The following is an 18,449-nucleotide window of genomic DNA, read 5'->3' as shown; positions in this document are numbered from 1 at the left end:
GTGTGTGTGTGTGTGTGTGTGTGTGTCTCTCTCTCTATGTGTGTGTGTGTCTGTGTGTGTCTGTGTGTCTGTGTGTGTGTGTGTGTCTCTGTGTGTCTCTGTGTGTCTCTGTGTGTGTCTGTGTGTGTGTGTCTCTCTCTCTCTATGTGTGTGTGTGTGTGTGTGTGTGTGTCTCTGTGTGTGTGTGTGTGTGTGTGTGTGTGTGTGTGTGTGTCTCTCTCTCTATGTGTGTGTGTGTCTGTGTGTGTCTGTGTGTCTGTGTGTGTGTCTCTGTGTGTCTCTGTGTGTCTCTGTGTGTCTCTGTGTGTGTCTGTGTGTGTGTGTCTCTCTCTCTCTATGTGTGTGTGTGTGTGTGTGTGTGTGTGTGTGTGCTCACTTGCACACACAGTGGTTCAACTGAAATCTTATTTCCACCGCTCATCTACACTCCTAGGATTGGCAGATCTGATGGTGGGTTGCCAGATCTGTCAACGAGGTCACAGTAATGCACACTGGCGCCCGGTCCAGAGCCCTGAGGATCTCATTTACCCCTACAGAGCCTTATTTCATGCGGATTCCATGGACATTGTAAAACTCTGTGGTGTCTAATGTGTGTAGCAGACACCAAATCCTCCCTCCATGCATGCATACCCTCCACCTCTCTGACTTCCACTGCTCTGTATTGCCTTATGATCCCTTGGCTGCTATTCATTAGCATGATGGGATGTAAGAGAGGAGCAGCTCACTGTACATGTGGCTGACATCACCCTCGGCATGCTTTCCAGGCTGAAGCGTTTAGCTGCTTAATCATGTGGCGGTGGCGTGAGGAAATATTTTAGGATTTTTAAATTGGCCCAGTTAGACTGTGCAATGTCTAGATTTGGTTTAATGAGGATGACAGCCTCGTTAGCTGAAGATGTTTCCCTTATGTTTTCCAGGTGATGAGAGAGGTGTGTCTTAATGGGGGTGTAGACTTGGATGCAGCTGGATCTGGATCACCAGTGCATAAACCTGAACTGGAAAAGGTAAAAACACCCATACACCGAGAGATGATGCAACGTAAATTGTACTTCCCATAATATAAGTCATCACTTCAGTTGTAGGATTTGGTTCTGATTGCTAATTCCATTTTGGATCTGGCTCCGAGTTGGCTGAATATGGCTTTAATCCCTTTACTTTCCTGCTCCTGTTCATGTCCAGACCAAGGTTATAATAGTTTTGGATTTTTCATTAGTTTTAGTTTTAATTTCGTTGTGAATTTTTTTGTTTTCAAATTCAGTTAGTTTTAGTTAGTTTTTAGAGTGAGTTTTCTAGTTTTTGTTTAGTTTTTAGTTTTTGAAAATGCTTAGTTTTAGTTTAGTTTTTATTAGTTTTAGTGTTAGTTTTAGTTTTTTTGTAATGGGCTATACGTTGGGTGCGAGATTCAAAGTGGTCATAATAAATTTTGCCTTTATTTCCTTTGGTTTATCCATCTTAGCCCCAATAAGGTTATTAACTCTTACAGTTCTGGGTGTTTTGAATTTTGGTTCTAGTGTAAACATCCCAGTCTCAGTAAACATATTCACCATGTGTTGCATGTTCAAATAGAAACACTGAATTATGAATGAAAAAAGTTGACAAAAACGAAAACTAAGGACATTTTCACTATAATTTTAGTTTTGTAACCACAAAATGCAGTTTCAGTTAGTTATCGTTTTTTAAAAAACTCTAGTTTTTATTTTTATTTCAGTTAACGAAATTTTTTTTTCAATTCTAGTTTTCGTTATTTCGTTAGTTTTCGTTAACTATAATAACCTTGGTCCAGACTGCTTACTTTCAGCTGGAACAGACAGTCTCTTGAAATTACAAAAATTACCAGCAGCATATTATATCAGCTATGACTAATAATTAGTAATATGTAGCAAATATTACAAAGGCCACAATGCACCAGGCCAAAATCATTTTGTGAGAGAAAGCAGGCCTGTGCTGCATGTGCCCAAATAATAATCTGAAATATATTTAAAAGAGAGAAGAAGAAAAAGAAAATCCCCTTAGGGTTCAATAAAGTTCTGTTCTGACAAAACAAAAAGTTACTTATGACGTTGGGGTTTTTTTTTTTTTTTAAAACCCAACGTACCAGAAAGCAGTAGTAATTCATCTGTGGTCCACTTGGGGGCAGCAGAACAAGATGTAAATACAACATGACCATATTCAAATGCCAGAATGTAAAAGCTGTATGCATTATTGCATTTGCCAACCTGTCTTTTCAATAGAGTAGAGTTTTGTTCACTTTGTACCTTTTTCTGCATCCTTTCTTCTTCCTATCTGTTCACTCTTCCTAACTGCTAGAAGTCATCGTGTGACAGACCGAGCTCAGATGGTGAGGCACCCCATGAAAACGGACACAGTGACTGCAAGGACCAAGGTGAGAGTGCACAGCAGCAATAACCACATCATCTGTAATATTTTTATGGAAATGAACATCAGGTGCTAACAGATGATGCTGATAATTAGTCATTAGAAATTAATTACAATTCCTAGTTACTTCTGTCAAAAACTAATTGTGTTACTTTACAATTAGTGAATGATAAAAGTCATTTATTACTAGGGAAAGTAATCTTTGCATTACTTTTTTTGTTATTTTTGTTGATGCTTCGGTTCTCTTATGCACACACATTATTATCTACATCTTTTTTATATCTATATAACGTTATATATAACTTTATTGACACGTTGCCATAGATACGCATTGTTCTGCTTCTCTTCTGATGACAGCTCGCCTTGTTAGTGACCTGTCAATCAAAGGTAGCCCCGCCCCAAATCATACGATTCTTTATCTTCTATTTTCTTCTAAATTGGGCCATTATTAGAACTATTAACATCAAATTGTCTTGAAGAAGATTTTTTACTAGTGACTGAGATCATAGTGTTGTCCTAAAAAAATTCTGAGGTAATAAATCAAGTGAGAAGTTTTCTCATTTTGCATTGAAATTAATGGACAGAAATGTTTTTGCAGCCAAACTTAGCGCCCCCTGCAGGAATTTTCGGTAGAATGCAGCTTAAGGCACTTCCTGGTTTGCCTCCCTGCTCAGACCAGGAGGTTGCCGCCTGGTTCTGAGTGATTTTCAGTGTTTTCAACACAAACATTTAAGTTGCACAAGAGAAAGAACATCATCAACATTGTTGTTTCTTGAATTGTTCTCGACTTTGACCTAATTCTAAATCCTGAGATGTTCCAGGTGCTGAATTTATTGTTTTTTTTAACACATGGTCTTCCCTGCTGAAGCAGACTCCAATAGAAAGAGACTTGTTTGAAACTGTCTCTCATTATTTACAATTAAAAAATATTATTTGCTCACAAGTCACAATTCATTTTACTCATCAGCTCAGTTATTGGGATTGTCAGAAGTGCTCTGTTTGTTTTTTTCTTTGTTAGGATTGGTTAATTTTTCCAACATGTCTGAAACAGATTTCCCAATAGCAGTAAATTTTTCAATCTAGTTGGGTTTTTCTGGCGTCAGGCAGAGCTGTGATTCATGGCCTTGGTTGTGTCATTCCTGTGAAAGTTTCATTGAATCATATAAAATGGTTAACCACTTCTCCAGGGAGCTAGGCCTCTACTTTCTGTTCCATATAGAGACATGTTGCTATTATTCAGTATGTGATAGTAAAGCCATCTCACCCTGTTAGTATACACTTTTATTAAAATGCTGCCCAGCGGTTATTATTTATTTGGTTTGTAAAGTTTGTGTTTTCGATGCAAATTTATATACACTACTGGTCAAAAGTTTTAGAACACCCCAATTTTTCCAGTTTTTTATTGAAATTCAAGCAGTTCAAGTCAAATGAACAGCTTGAAAGGGTACAAAGGTAAGTGGTGAACTGCCAGAGTTAAATAAAAAAAGGTAAGCTTAACCAAAACTGAAAAATAATGTACATTTCAGAATTATACAAGTAGGCCTTTTTCAGGGAACAAGAAATGGGTTAACAACTGAACTCTATGGAGTCTTGGGCTATTTTGTCCATTTTTGAATTCTTTTCATGTCTTTGTAAGTCATTTTGTGTCTTTTTTTGGTCATTTTTTGTCTTTTGGTGTCTTTTTTTTTGTCATTTTGTGTCTTTTTTTAGTCCTTTAGTCCAACATAAAATGTGATTTTGAATTTTTTTTAACTTTCAAAACACTATCATGCTTAATAAAGAATTTTAAATGTTGCAAATGTGCATTAATTTCAGAATAGACTGAGAAATTAAACTGCATAATTTTCAACTAAATTCTGGAAAAGTTGGTGTGTTCTAAAACTTTTGACCAGTAGTGTATGTGCATGTCCTTTTAAATGCAAAGCTTATGGCTTGAGTTAGCGCCTTCAGCTGGGAGTATTGGAGCGTTGAGTCCAGAGTGTAAACGGCTAATGCCAGCCTGTAAATGTACCACCAGTTTCCTCTTGTCTTCCCAGATCTGTGGTACCAGAGGTATATTTAGTGACAGTAAAGGCAATGATTTCAAGGCAGATTTCACACAAATTCTGTAAAAAATGTAAAAAGTTAATGCACTCTTTCTGCATGACTATTAGAACCTTTTGCAGCAAAACCAGAGTGCAGTAACTACATTTGTGGGATCAAAGGTCAAATAAATCACTTACCTACCTATAACCCATTTGGCTGGCCAGTTAGAAAAACTAAAGCAGTTTTTCTCAGTTTTACTCTTTGCGTAGTTACTGCAGTTAGACTTTGTAGGGCAGTACAGTAGAAATGATTAAGCCGACCAAGATTTGTAATGTGATGTAAATCTTAATAAGTCAAATAAAGTCAATTTTGTTTATATAGCCAAATCACAGATTTGCCTCAAAGGGCTTCACAGAGTGTACATGGTACGACACCCTCTGTGACACCAACCACTGTTGTTTTGTTTTGTTTTTTAACTGTAATGATGTATATCCATTGTGAAGCACATCGAGTCTGCCTTGTGCATGAAATGCGCTCTATAAATAAAGTTGAATTGAATTGAAAAAAAATTGAAAACACCAACAAAAATCCCCATAAAAACCTTCATTTTGAATACATAACATTAATCAGTTTGTTTATTATTAGAGGAAACTGATTGTTAAACCAACACGCTAGCTGTCTAGCGAGTGATTTTTTTAAAACATAACTGTTGGCAGTCAATAATGCCTTCACTGTATGCCAACATTTGTCATCAATTAGCTGAGAAAATCAGTCATCGATCCAACTGTCCATGCTGCTGGCAGTAATTCCACTAGATGGATAAACACTCAAAGCATGTCTGCTTTCTTTTCTCTTCTTCTGTCTCTCTCATTGAGCCAGGAAGAAGCTATCTCCTCATTAAGTTCTCCTCTTCAGACCTGGCTTACTCCACTGTAGCCCTGTGAATGAATGAGAGCAGTCAATTCAATTCAATTCAACTTTATTTATAGAGTGCATTTCATGCACAAGGCAGACTCAATGTGCTTCACAATGGATATACATAATTACAGTTAAAAAAACAAAACAAAACAACAGAAAACAAACAAAAACAAACAATTAGAAAAAATCAATTACAAATTAATTGAAGAGTGCAGGTAGACAAGCTATGCCATATTCACCACATACACACTTACTTACTCACACATGTGCACCCACTCCCACAACCACACATGCACACACGCACGCACACACACACACAGTTCAACCGAATGCTGTTGAAAAAAGATTGGTTTTTAATCTGTTTTTAAAAATGGCTACTGATGTGGCATGTTCAGGCAGGGCGTTCCACTTTCGCGGGGCATAAATACTAAAAGCTGCTTCTCCTTCTTTGGATCTGGTGTGAGGGATGAGTAAGTTGCCAATGCCTGTTTCAATTCTCTTGCTCTGTCTCTCTTTGGTTAAAACTCGGCTAGCTTATTCAACCCAGTCAGACCAGTGGGGATGCTTGGTTTGCCAAGATAACCTAATTCAGGAACAAACACTCTAGGACCAACAAGGATCTGATACTGAACTGACTGTTTATATTAACCCATTGACGCCTAAAACTTCCTGTAAAACCTCTGGGCGATTTTAAAATAAGCCCCTAAAACCTGAAGTTTTTCTGGAAATTCAACAGAAGTGTCAACGCTTCTACTAAATAATAGATTTTTCAGCCTCTGTAGCAGATAGAAATGAAATTCAAAAAGTATTTGAGAGCTTATACAAATACTACAAAACGATGTATCCGCTTTCCAGGCTTCAATGGGTTAAAGCCTACAGTTGCTTTTTTTTCTTTCTTTTTCTTTTGCACAGTGTTGCAAAAGCACCAAAGATCATTAAATTGACATGAATCAACATGTGACAACTTTCAGTGTATTACTATTTTTTCTTTTTAAAGTAATTAATTATTCGTAATCTCTCTCGTAGGAAAAGGAAAGAAAAACTCAAAGTCAGAGCAAAAGAGTGGGACAGTGGGGAAAGGAGCAGGGAAGAAGATCACTAAAATCATTGGGCTGGGGAAGAAGAAGCCGTCCACGGATGAGCAGACCTCGTCAGCAGAAGAAGACGTACCTACATGTGGTAAGACAAAGACATGAAAGCTCTCAGGATGCTTCAAATCAACTAGTTCATACAATGTGTCATCCAACCAAGTGTCAAGGTTCAGGTCTTTCTACATGTTCACAATGACTCCAGTCTATATGGGTTGTATTTCATCTTTAATTAATCATAGGTGTGTTTTGTGTGGGAACATGGATTCAACCAGTCAGTGTCATATTCCATGTCCTTTAAAGCTAGATGCACCTGTTACTGTTGCATTGCAGTTTAAATGGCACATTGAAGAAATTGGAAAAGCTAGCATTTTTCTGCCTCTATCATCTCCCAGTCCTCTGTCCCACCAGCAACTGACATTTAACCGCATATGAGCAAATGCACTGAGAACCAATTAAACTGAAAGGAAGGAGCTGATGCTCATCTGTTTGTGTGTAAAAAGAGTGCACATTTACCATCTGAATAATGTGGACTTTACAGCAGGAAAATACTACCCCATTGACTTTAGACCAGGTTCCTTTTTGGGGCAGCTGTGGTCCAGTTGGTAGAGAGGCCACCGGAAGGTCAGTGGTTCGATCCCTGACCATGGCAGCCTACATGTCCAAGTATCCTTGGGCAGGATAGCCCCAACCAACTCTACCAACTGAGCCACAACAGGTGCACCAGTAAACAAATATATTGGACAGCTACTGTTGAAAAATTCTGACTGTATTTGCTTTGCATCAGGCTACCTGAATGTGCTGTCCAATAACCGTTGGAGGGAGCGCTGGTGCCGGCTGAAGGACAACCAGCTGCTGCTCCATAAGGACCGTGATGACCTGAAGAGCCACATCGCCTCGCTGCCCCTCCGTGGCTGTGAGGTCAGCCCCGGCCTCGATCACAAACACCCCTTCGCCTTCCGCCTGCTTCGTAACGGCCAAGAGGTCGCTGTACTGGAGGTGAGCTGTGTTCAAAGGATCCTGGTCTGTTTGTGTCTGTATATGAGGAGGTGTGTATTAGGACTGCCCCACTTTGGAAATAATTCAGGAATTTTCCATTTGTGACTTGAATAGCTCTTTAGAAGTAATTAATCATTCTAGAATTAGTTTTTGTCATCTATCATCTGTCATCATCTTGTATGCTTAAAGCTCTTGTTAGTGTACATAAACTTCATTACTAAGCCTTTGATGGTGGCAAGTGTTGAAATTTAAATTTGGAAATCAAAAAAAAAAATGTAATTGAAAAAATGTATATAAATATGTAATTTAACACCAGCAAGATATTTTATGTCCAGATCTAACAAAAAGATGCAAGAAGCAGCTAAAGATTTCATCTGATATTACATTTGACCAACAGTTGTAACTCTGTCCTTGTCCTCCAGGCCTCCTCCTCTGAGGACATGGGTCGCTGGTTGGGGATTTTATTGGCTGAGACGGGCTCAACCACTGACCCAGCCACCCTGCACTACGACTACATTGACGTGGAGACCAGCGCCAACGTCATCCAGCTGGCCAAGCAGTCCTTCTGGTGAGGACAACAATCCAAACAAAGCTTTTATTTTCTCTTTAGCATTGAAGTCACTCCTATAGTGAAGCTGGCTTTATTACAACAAATAAAATAACCCGCACTTACAGAGCACTTTTACACTACAGACCTGTTCTCACATACATTCATACACTGGGCTACCCTAAACGGTACCACCTGCCACCATTGGGAATTCATTCATACACTGATAAACGCTAGCCTGGCTAACACCAGACAAATCTCAAATGAGATCTGGTCTGGGAACCAGCCATTCATTTCTCCGTAGAGGAGGTGTGGTTTACGATCCTCCGGAGCCGTTTATTGGACGCTTAGAATGTCTATCAAAGCGTCTGTAGGTAGCTCTTAGCCAATCAGATCAGTTATACCAGATGACGTAGTAGAGCTACAGAAATGGATGTTTGTTGTGTGTGTGTCTGTGAGAGAGTGTTGTTTGCTGCTTTGCTTCTCCAGCTCTCGCTTTCTGCAAGATTATTTATTTTCACGCTTTATTCCCCCTCATGTCATTCTGCCACACACATCCACTGATTTTATGGGCAATAAACAAGCTGCTGCGGGTCTCTCGGCGGCTCAGCTGTCCCCCGGCTCGTAGCGAGATCACCGGCGTTACAGTAGCGGGACTAATAGCTACCGCTAACGCCGTAACGGTAGAGTAACGCTACCGCTATTAGCCCCGGTACTGTAACGCCGGTGATCTATCTACGAGCCGGGGGACAGCGGAGCCGCCGAGAGACCTTTCGCCTTTCAACTTTCGCTCTAAACTATTTAAAACACCATCTACAGCTAAAGAGAGTTTCGCGTCTGCAGCAGCCATGTTGGATCCGTAAGAAAACTACAAGCTTCCATCTGCCGGGTAGTACCCGTCATCGTCTTGCCGTCCCTCCCCGCTCTGTGATTGGATCCCTAAAACAGGGCTAAGAAACCTCTCTGGTTTCCAGACCCCTTGGCAGTTCGAAATGAAATCGAGCGTGCAAGGCAGTCTGGGTATACCCAGGCTAGATAAACGCAGCATCGGGAGCAATTTGGGGTTCAGTATCTTGCCCAAGGATACAACATGTAGGCTGCCATGGTCAGGGATCGAACCACCGACCTTCCGATCAGCTGTACCGACTGAGCCAGAGCTGCCCTCGGCGCTTTTTGTTAACCAAAGGTTTAAGATTACTGCTGTTATGAATCCATTTACAGTGTATGTCATTAACATGAAGTTACATGAAGTTTTATGTAACAGATGTAGATTCTTTTGAATGAATCTTGATGTTTTCTCCTCACAGTTTCACAAGTAAGCGTGCTGTCTCTCCTAACCCGTACCTGGACAACCCCGTCAACGGCTACGCCTGCCCCACCGGTATGGCTCTGCACTATGATGATGTGCCCATTAACGGAATGGTAAGGATACACCTGCTCATAGGTGATACACACACACAGCAAGATAAAGCAGCTCAACACACATTTACCCAGCTAGGTAAAACAGTAGTTAGTAATAGTATAACATAGTAACCAAAGTTAACCCTATAAAGCCTGAACCGTGAAATAATTGCCAGAAAATTCTAAATTTTCAAAACTGGAGTGTTTGTTGAACCGGCTAACATTTTTTAAAATTCAATATCAATTTTCATATATGAATTTAATTTGGATCATATTTGATACATCAGGTCTTTTTGTACAATTTGTTGCTCACAATTTGCTTTTCTTGAACTAACATAATCACATAAAACCTAATATTTTTAACCAAATAAAACTTTGACTTTCCTTTTAACATTTTCCTCAAACATACAAAATATTTTTTTCCATATAAAACAACATCATACATCTGCTGATTTTTCACGCAGCAATGACAGATTAAGGTAGCCTCTGTTATCGCTGGCAAGTTGTAACATCATGAAACCAGAAAGTTTTTACGAGTTGGGGAAAAGTGGAGGAAAAAGGCAGTCAGTCATAGAAAAAAACTCAAGACAGAGGCATATAAAGGGTCACAAATAAGGGATTGAGGCTGCTGATAGCACCATGAATTGCACATCACTTGTAGCCATTATCTGCCCCGCCATGAAGGCAGAGGCACTAAAGATGGAACACTAATTATCCAATTTACCAAGTGGCAGAGTGTAAATGTGAGGATAAAGTGTCGGGGTGAAGCCTGTCACCATTTATTATTGAAATCTCCATTCAGACCAGCCGATCAGTCACAGTCCACTTTCACACAGCGAGGGTATGTGAGTGCATCAGCATGAGACAGCATCATGAGAGTCAGAGTGAGACAGAAATCTATTAGTTTATTAACCTTATAAATGTCTCATGCATGTTTTGAGTTTGAGTCGACCTTCTATTCGTCCTTATAAATGTGCTTCATTTACCACCAGCTCTCTACAGACGCTAATAATTTCACTTTAACTGTGTGTGGCTGTCAGTGCTGGAGTTTGTGAATTGGATCTTTTTTGCAATGAGGCTCATTTGCATAGAAAGGGGACCATTTTGCAGCAAATATACACTACTGGTCAAAAGTTTTAGAACACACCAACTTTTCCAGAATTTAATTGAAAATGATGCAGTTTAATGTCTCAGTGTACTCTGAAATTAATGCACATTTGCAACATTTAAAATTCTTAATTGAGCATGATAGTGTTTTGAAAGTAAAAAAAGATTCAAAATCACATTTTATGTTGGACTAAAGGACTAAAAAAAGACACAAAATGACCAAAAAAAGACACAAAATGACAAAAAAAGACACCAAAAGACACAAAATGACTAAAAAAAGACACAAAATGACCAAAAAAAGACACAACATGACTTACAAAGACATGAAAAGAATTAAAAAATGGACAAAATAGCCCAAGACTCCATAGAGTTAAGTTGTTAACCCATTTCTTGTTCCCTGAAAAAGGCCTACTTGTATAATTCTGAAATGTACATTATTTTTCAGTTTTGGTTAAGCTTACCTTTTTTATTTACCTCTGGCAGTTCACCACTTACCTTTGTACCCTTTCAAGCTGTTCATTTGACTTGAACTGCTTGAATTTCAATAAAAAACTGGAAAAATTGGGGTGTTCTAAAACTTTTGACCGGTAGTGTATGTATATTACCTCATTTAAATATGCCCTAATAGAACCGGAGAACTGAGACACAGTTTGCTTGGCAGCACAGTTAGAGGTGCAGTTCACTCTTTTTGGGTGCTTTGAGAATTACACGGTTTGTTTTTGCTTTATTTGCACATGTTTAGTGGCCACAAAAGCCTCACAGTCCTTTTGTGAATTGGCCCCAGAGTAGAGCTGCCAGTGAAACACCAGCCTGAATTTAAGTAGTTATAAGTTAGATAAAGATAATGATCCACTTGGCTCTCATTTAGATCAGTTGTTTTAAATAAAAGCAGTTCCACCAGCTCACACAGACTGATCTAATATGGTACACATTATGATCCCAGTTGGTAAGAAATTGTTTTGGGTGTTTTTTTGTCTTAAAATAGACCAAGTAAACATAATCAAGAGATATTTTCAAAAAATATGATTTATTTAGTAGTTTTTAGGGTTCGTTGCCATACGGCAACACTGTACGATAGTGGAAAGTAATGAAAACAAGAGAGTTTTGTTTAAAATGGTATTAACATTTATTTAAAAACTCATGTTATAGTCCGAACAATCCCCAGTAGCCTGGATGCATGCATGAGATGCATCTCATTTGAAAGTAAAAACTATTGAAAAATACATTTTTATAATTTAATTCAAATTTTTGGGCCATATCGTGAGTAATTGGCTGGCTATTGGTATAATTAGAATCCCACCTCTCTTTTAATTCATTGCATCATAACTGGGGATGTATTGTCTTTATGTAGAAGGCTTAACCCATAAGAACCCACGGTGACACCCATGTAACAAACACTTTAAATATTCTAGACCAGGGGTCTCAAACTCAAATTACCTGGGGGCCGCTGGAGGCAGTATCAAAATGACCAAAAAACCTAAATTACTTTAAAAAGACACAAAAAAGACAGACAAAATGACTTAAAAAGACACAAAATGACCAAAAAAGACACAAAATTACAAAAAAAAGGACACAAAATGACAGAAAAAAACTAAATTACTTAAAAAAGACACAAAAAAGACACAAAATGACCAAAAAAGGACACAAAATGACAGAAAAAACACTAAATTACATAAAAAAAGACACAAAATGACCAAAAAAGGACACAAAATGACAGAAAAAAAATAAATTACTTAAAAAAGACACAAAAAAGACACAAAATTACTAAAAAAAGAGACACAAAATGACCAAAAAAGACACAAAATGACAGAAAAAACACTAAATTACATAAAAAAGACACAAAATGACCAAAAAGGGGACACAAAATGACAGAAAAAACACTAAATTATATAAAAAAAGACACAAAATGACCAAAAAAGGACACAAAATGACAGAAAAAAAATAAATTACTTAAAAAAGACACAAAAAAGACACAAAATTACTAAAAAAAAAGAGACACAAAATGACCAAAAAAGACACAAAATGACTGAAAAAACACTAAATTACATAAAAAAGACACAAAATGACCAAAAAAGGACACAAAACGACAGAAAAAAACTAAATTACTTAAAAAAAGACACAAAAAAGACACAAAATTACTAAAAAAAGACACAGAATGACCATAAAAACCCCACATCATAAATATGTTCTGCGTGGTTCACTTGGTCTGTGATATATCCCCCATAACTTTCCTTTATGGATATCTGGGTCTGGGTTCTTATGGGTTAAAATGGGTTTGTTGCCATGGCAACGTCGTACCATAGAGGGTTAACTCACATACTGCATCACTCGATTTGACAAAGTCGAGTTACTAACTGCTGTCATCTCTCTCTTTTCTGTTCTTTCTCGTTATGTATTCTCTTCTCTCTGCTTGCTTGCTTGCATGCTGGTCTGGTCTGGTCTAACACAAGGACCCGGAGACTCAGTACTCCAGTCCCAGCACAGGGGGGCGCCAGCTGAAAGAGGAGGTGCACTATGAGAACGCTGAGCACTATGAGAACATGCCTTTGGCCAAGCTGGACAGTCGTTATCCTCCTAAGCCTTCCTCTTCTTCCACTTCCTCTTCCAACACCTCTACCAGTCTCTACAAAACCCCTGTTTCTAAAGTCACCTCTAAGTTCCTCACTGCTGACACTAAAAATAAAGCCACTACTCAGGTGACTAACACTGTTTTCCATTTCAACACTTGGACTTATGATTAACCACTCTTTAATTCCCTTTTTCCCCTTTTTTTCCCGTTTGTGCTTTGTTTTTTTGTTTTTTTTCCCCAAAACAACACTGGCCCTGTGTTCAAATTGGAATCAGCTGCTTGAATATCAATACAGGCCAACAACAACAACAGCATAAAGCTGAAAAGTTCTTCCATGGTCAGATTATTATTTGGGAGGCGATACAAAACCATGGACAGCTTATTGTGACAGAATTACACATACAGATCTGACATTGTCACGTCTAAAATAGCACAAAACATGAAGAATATTTTCTTTATTAACCCTTTGATGCACAACATATTTTAACCCCTTCTAATGCACAAAATGAGTGAAAAAATGAATGAATGCATTCCCCATGTTATTTCATGCTGCTGTGTGTTTCTGTGCTCTGTCTTTTCATATCAACTTATTTTATGATTGAATATTCCAAGTATTCTTTAATATCTTGTTTTTGATAACAGATCATTATTTCCATTTTGCTTCTCATACTTTATGAAGAAAAAAGGTTTTTGTATTATTACATAGCTAACTACTTGGCTAAGTAGCTTTCTAAGCTAAGTATTTAGCCAAGAAGTTAGCTAAGTAGTTAGCTTAACAAGCTACTTAACTAAATACCTAGCCAAGAAGTTAGCTATGTAGTTAGCTTAACAAGCTACTTAACTAAATACTTAGCCAAGAAGTTAGCTACGTAGAATGCTAAAAAAAATGGATATGGGTCATTTTTGACCCATGTTTTGCATTAGAAGGGTAGTGACACAAAAAGGGTTTTTATTCAAAAAAGAATAAAGGAAAACATAAAATGAGGATGTATGATGATCAAAAACAAAAGAATTGAGGAAAACCTGGAATACTGAATGATGAAAATAATTTATTGCAAAGTTATAGAACATAAAAACTCTGTCGGGTCACTTTAGACCCATGTTGTGCATCAAAGGGTTAATAATACACTCACCGGCCACTATATTAGCAAGCAAGGTGTACCTAATAAAGTGGTGGCATGGTCAAGTAATAGTTTAGAATTTTGAGTTGAACTCCATTAACCAGCTCTTAGTCCCTGCTCTGTTTTTCCAAAGCACTTCCATCCTGAGAGATGGAAAATCCTCATAAATACACTGAAGAATGAGTTGAGATGCTGTTTAAAATAATTACAGAATATAAAGTAAATCCCTGTCTGGATCAGTTTTAGTTTTTTCCATTTTGGTTTTATTTTTGCAAGTATGTGTTTAACTGATGTCTTATTTAGTTTTTAACGACTTGTTTGCTTGAATTAGCAATTAAAATGCCTAAAGGGCAGAACAATTACTTTTAATAATGTCTTTGTTTGTTTGTTTAACTTTAAAATCTGCATCATTGTTAATGATCATTCCAAGATATAAATGAAGGATGTAAAAAGAGTGCACAATACTACATTAGCTATAACAACATTCTCATAGGCTTCTTATTATATATGTTGTGTTTTCAGCTTGTTCTACCCAAGAGCTAAAAAGGTATTACTGTTATTACTTCAATTTTTAAAGAGGGGGAGTAATTCTATAACATTTTAAACTAACTTTCATTTCACATGTTGATGATGCATAGGTTTATCGCACAAGTGCCATTATTTTTTTCAAATATATCTTAAAAGATGTCATAATGAAAATTGGCTTGATTGGCCAAGCTGCAAAACACGAGCACAACAAGCTCAACAATCAATATATGTTTATGTGTTAACTCCTTCTTTTTCTTGTCCAATCAGCTGAAGGGAAAGAAGGGATCAGGGCCAAACGGGGTGGCATCGAAGCAGAAGGCCGAGCCAAAGAACCAGAAGAAGAACGGAGTCAATGGGACCAATGGGACGGCGTCTATGAAACGCAACAACTCTAGTAAGTGGCAACAAAGAGTATTGGGGAACAATCAGAAGAGCTTATCATACTAATAAAGGAAAAAGTAGGATAGAAAGCATAGACTGTATATAAATAATGGACGTAGTGACCGTGGCGTCAACCATTGGTTTATGGACTGCCCGTTGGAAGCATCGAGTTCAGCGTTACATCCGTCGCCATCTTGTTTCCGATACGGGAAGCAGACCATATTTGGACTGTGGAGGAGCGAGAGGGATCTGATCACTGACTACAGCCTCTCTACACCTCAACCTGACTGAGAGAAGCTGCTGCTAATTCATGTCAGCATTAACTGGGATGTTAGTTATGGCTAGCAAAAAACAAGAACAAAATGTATGTTACTGACCTCAGAAATCTGAGCAGCGACTCCTTGGAGTGTCTGTTAGTCCAACCAAACGCTGAACAAGACATTTTTACTGAACAAAACATTAAAATAAACTGTCATTGAGTGAAAATAGAGTGAAAGGGTCAAAGTTATGAGACCAAACCGGTAAATGTCCTTTTTATTAATCTATATAACGTTATATATAACTTTATTGACACGTTGCCGTGGATACGCATTGTTCTGCTTCTCTCCTGGTGGCGGCTCGCCTTGTTAGTGACCTGTCAATCAAAGGTAGCCACGCCCCAAATCATATGATTCTTTATCTTCTATTTTCTCCTAAATGGGGCCATTATTTGAACTATTAACATCAAATTGTCTTGAAGAAGATGTTTTACTAGTGATTGAGACTAAAGTGTTGTCCTAAAAAAAAAAAAAATCTGAGGTAATAAATCAAGTGAGAAATTTTCTCATTTTGCATTGAAATGAATGGACAGAAATCTTTCTGCAGACAAACTTAGCGCCCCCTGCTGGAATTATCGGTAGAATGCAGCTTAAGGCACTTCCTGGTTTGCCTCCCTGCTCAGACCCGGAGGTTGCTGCCTGATAGAAAGTCAACTTTTAAAACTTGTTTTTAGCAGACAAATTTTTTATAAAATCATAATTGAAATATCCTTCAAATAGCACTTCTGTGAGTAGTCTACCTCTCCCCATTGTTGTGTTGTAGTGGAGTATCAGACAGTGTCTGGCTCCACAGACCCAGCCTCACCACCACTGATTGCTTTCTAGCAGAAATCTGCTCCACAGCAGTTTGGAAAAAGCAGAATGTCCACATTAGAGTAGTGGGTGCATGTGGACCTGACCTGAACCTCCTGCTAGCGTCGAGCTAACGGTCTAAGCTACACAGTAGCAGAAGGCCAGATCATTGAGAAAAGGTAAATGTGGCCATGTTTATCCTTGTGGTTCCCAATTTCTTTTATTTTTTTGCCTAATGTGTGAACGAGGAGGGCTGTAATCACTTGTGTGGCCTGTCATTGCTCCAACTGTTGGAATGGAAATACCAAATATGTCCTGTTCCATTTAGAGTAAGCCACAACATTCTCATATTTCCACTTCCAGATAAGTGTATTGAATTTGAAAATGTCAGCGGTGTTTTGATTGAGTGAGTTGTCGTGAGCACGCGCGCACGCACACACACACACACACACATATGTTGGATGGTTCTCCTCAGGGTATTTTCCAGGCCTTGTGTAATGAATAAGTGCTTAAGGCTGTGGCTGTGAGTTCAGTGGGTTTCTGGCCACTTGATGTCTTCCCAGTGCCCCGATCATAAAAGCTGCGCTCTCCTCTCCTGCATGTATTGGTGCTAGGGCTGGGCGATATGGCCCTAAAAGAATATCACGATATTTCAGGCTATTTTTGCGATGACGATATTCTTGACGATATTAGGAAATACTTAAAAAGATATAGAAAATATGATATTTTTTTTAGTCTGTATAAATAAATAAAAATCTAAAATGTAGTGTGAAGTGCAAATCTCAACAGTTGCCAAATACATTTTTTTTACTCTTGACTCTTGAATATGAGCAAATATTAAAAATAACCATTTAGGGGTTCTGGGGGCATATTTTAATGAATTTTGTAAAGGAGAATAAAGGTTCTTGTATGTTTTATTTAAGGCATCTTATTTTGTAATCCTCTTGTCTTCTTGTAAATCATGTGGTGGATTCTGTTAACACACTGTGCTCTTATTTTGAAAGCTGCATGTGTTTAGCGACAGGGAATAAGTAGCTTTTTGTGATTAAAACAACTTTAACCACTACATCGATACGATATGGCACACCCCTAATTGGTGCCTCGTACCTGTACCTGTAAAATGTCCTGTTATCAGGCAATGCACCATCACCATCAGGGAGTCTTCTTGGTCTTTTAACCCTCTTTTGGTTTCAGTGGCATTATTTTCATACTTTTATCCAGTAACTTTTATCAAGTTTTTATTTATGAGTATACAACAACCAAAGATGTATGGCATATTTAATTTAGCTGAAAGACTTAAAGGAGTACTATGACCCTAAGACGGGGGTCACATGACAGACAGACAGCTGAGGGCTTTAGCTCGTCTAGTTCTAAGACTCTTTCACCTCTATTACGCTTCAACAAAGCAGACCATAGCAATTCAAATCAGATCTAATGTAAAAACGATAAACGAATAAACAAAATAATAAAGAGTGGTAGCGAGCCAGCCTCCCTCAAAAATGATACCCTCGATGAATATTCATAATAACATAACAGAGGAATTTGAAAACAACCTTCTACACTTCTTCTTTAACTTTTGGGTTTGTCTAAAGATAATTATCACATAAGAAAGAGGACACCGCTCGAAGTAATTCTAGTAAAAAATAAATAAATTAACCCTCTGGGTCCACTTTAATTTACTACCCTTTCAGACCCTTCCCGCTTATAGTGTCCACTTCCAAAAAATGCCATAAAAGCTTTACAGATTAATATTTTTTCTACTTTTTTCTGCATAAACCTCTTAAACAACTTCCGCCCTACTCAGAACTACCAAACATTCAAAGATTTTGAGGATTTTAACCAATTTAATCAATTTTGTCTCTAACATATCAAAGGCTGTGATAAAAACCAATGATGAAAAAGCCAAAAAAATAATTTATTATATGGAAAATAACTACATTTTTGTGTGTTTTTTCTTTGAAAAACAGTGACATCATGTAATCAAAATGGCATTAAAAGGGTTAAAATCCTCAATGTTTGGTAGTTTTGAGGAGGGTGGAAGTTGTTTAAGAGGTTTATGCAGAAAAAGCTTTTATAGCGTTTATTTGAAAGTGGACATTTTCAGCCTGAAGCGTCTGAAAGGGTAGTAAATGTGTACACAGGGTATTATAGACACATTAGAAAAATATATCAAGAAAAAAAAAACCTTCTTCCAAATATCATGCCATTTGCAATATCACAGCCAAAATTACTGCCAAAACAAAAGTGAAAAATGACAAAAATGGCTGAAAATGTCCCCAG

At 37.9% G+C, this 18,449-nt stretch overlaps 1 protein-coding gene across 2 annotated transcripts in view; it reads left to right on the top strand.

Annotated features, from left to right (window-relative positions):
- afap1 (actin filament associated protein 1) overlaps nucleotides 1-18,449 on the top strand; it is a 77,447-nt gene that overhangs the window by 53,988 nt on the left and 5,010 nt on the right. The window contains exons 7-14 of one of the 2 annotated variants that reach the window (XM_059354201.1): nucleotides 918-1,004; nucleotides 2,308-2,383; nucleotides 6,346-6,498; nucleotides 7,195-7,406; nucleotides 7,829-7,974; nucleotides 9,261-9,375; nucleotides 12,912-13,157; nucleotides 14,947-15,073. In XM_059354201.1, coding sequence (XP_059210184.1) covers nucleotides 918-1,004; nucleotides 2,308-2,383; nucleotides 6,346-6,498; nucleotides 7,195-7,406; nucleotides 7,829-7,974; nucleotides 9,261-9,375; nucleotides 12,912-13,157; nucleotides 14,947-15,073 — 1,162 coding nt within the window. The remainder of the gene's footprint in view (nucleotides 1-917; nucleotides 1,005-2,307; nucleotides 2,384-6,345; nucleotides 6,499-7,194; nucleotides 7,407-7,828; nucleotides 7,975-9,260; nucleotides 9,376-12,911; nucleotides 13,158-14,946; nucleotides 15,074-18,449) is intronic. The other variant, XM_059354202.1, reaches the window with a different exon arrangement.

The sequence above is a fragment of the Centropristis striata genome, chromosome 17, assembly GCF_030273125.1.
Source record: "Centropristis striata isolate RG_2023a ecotype Rhode Island chromosome 17, C.striata_1.0, whole genome shotgun sequence".
Classification (NCBI taxonomy): domain Eukaryota; kingdom Metazoa; phylum Chordata; class Actinopteri; order Perciformes; family Serranidae; genus Centropristis; species Centropristis striata.
The sequence above is the reverse complement of the archived record's forward strand: the minus strand, read 5'-3'. Positions and strand labels throughout refer to the sequence as shown.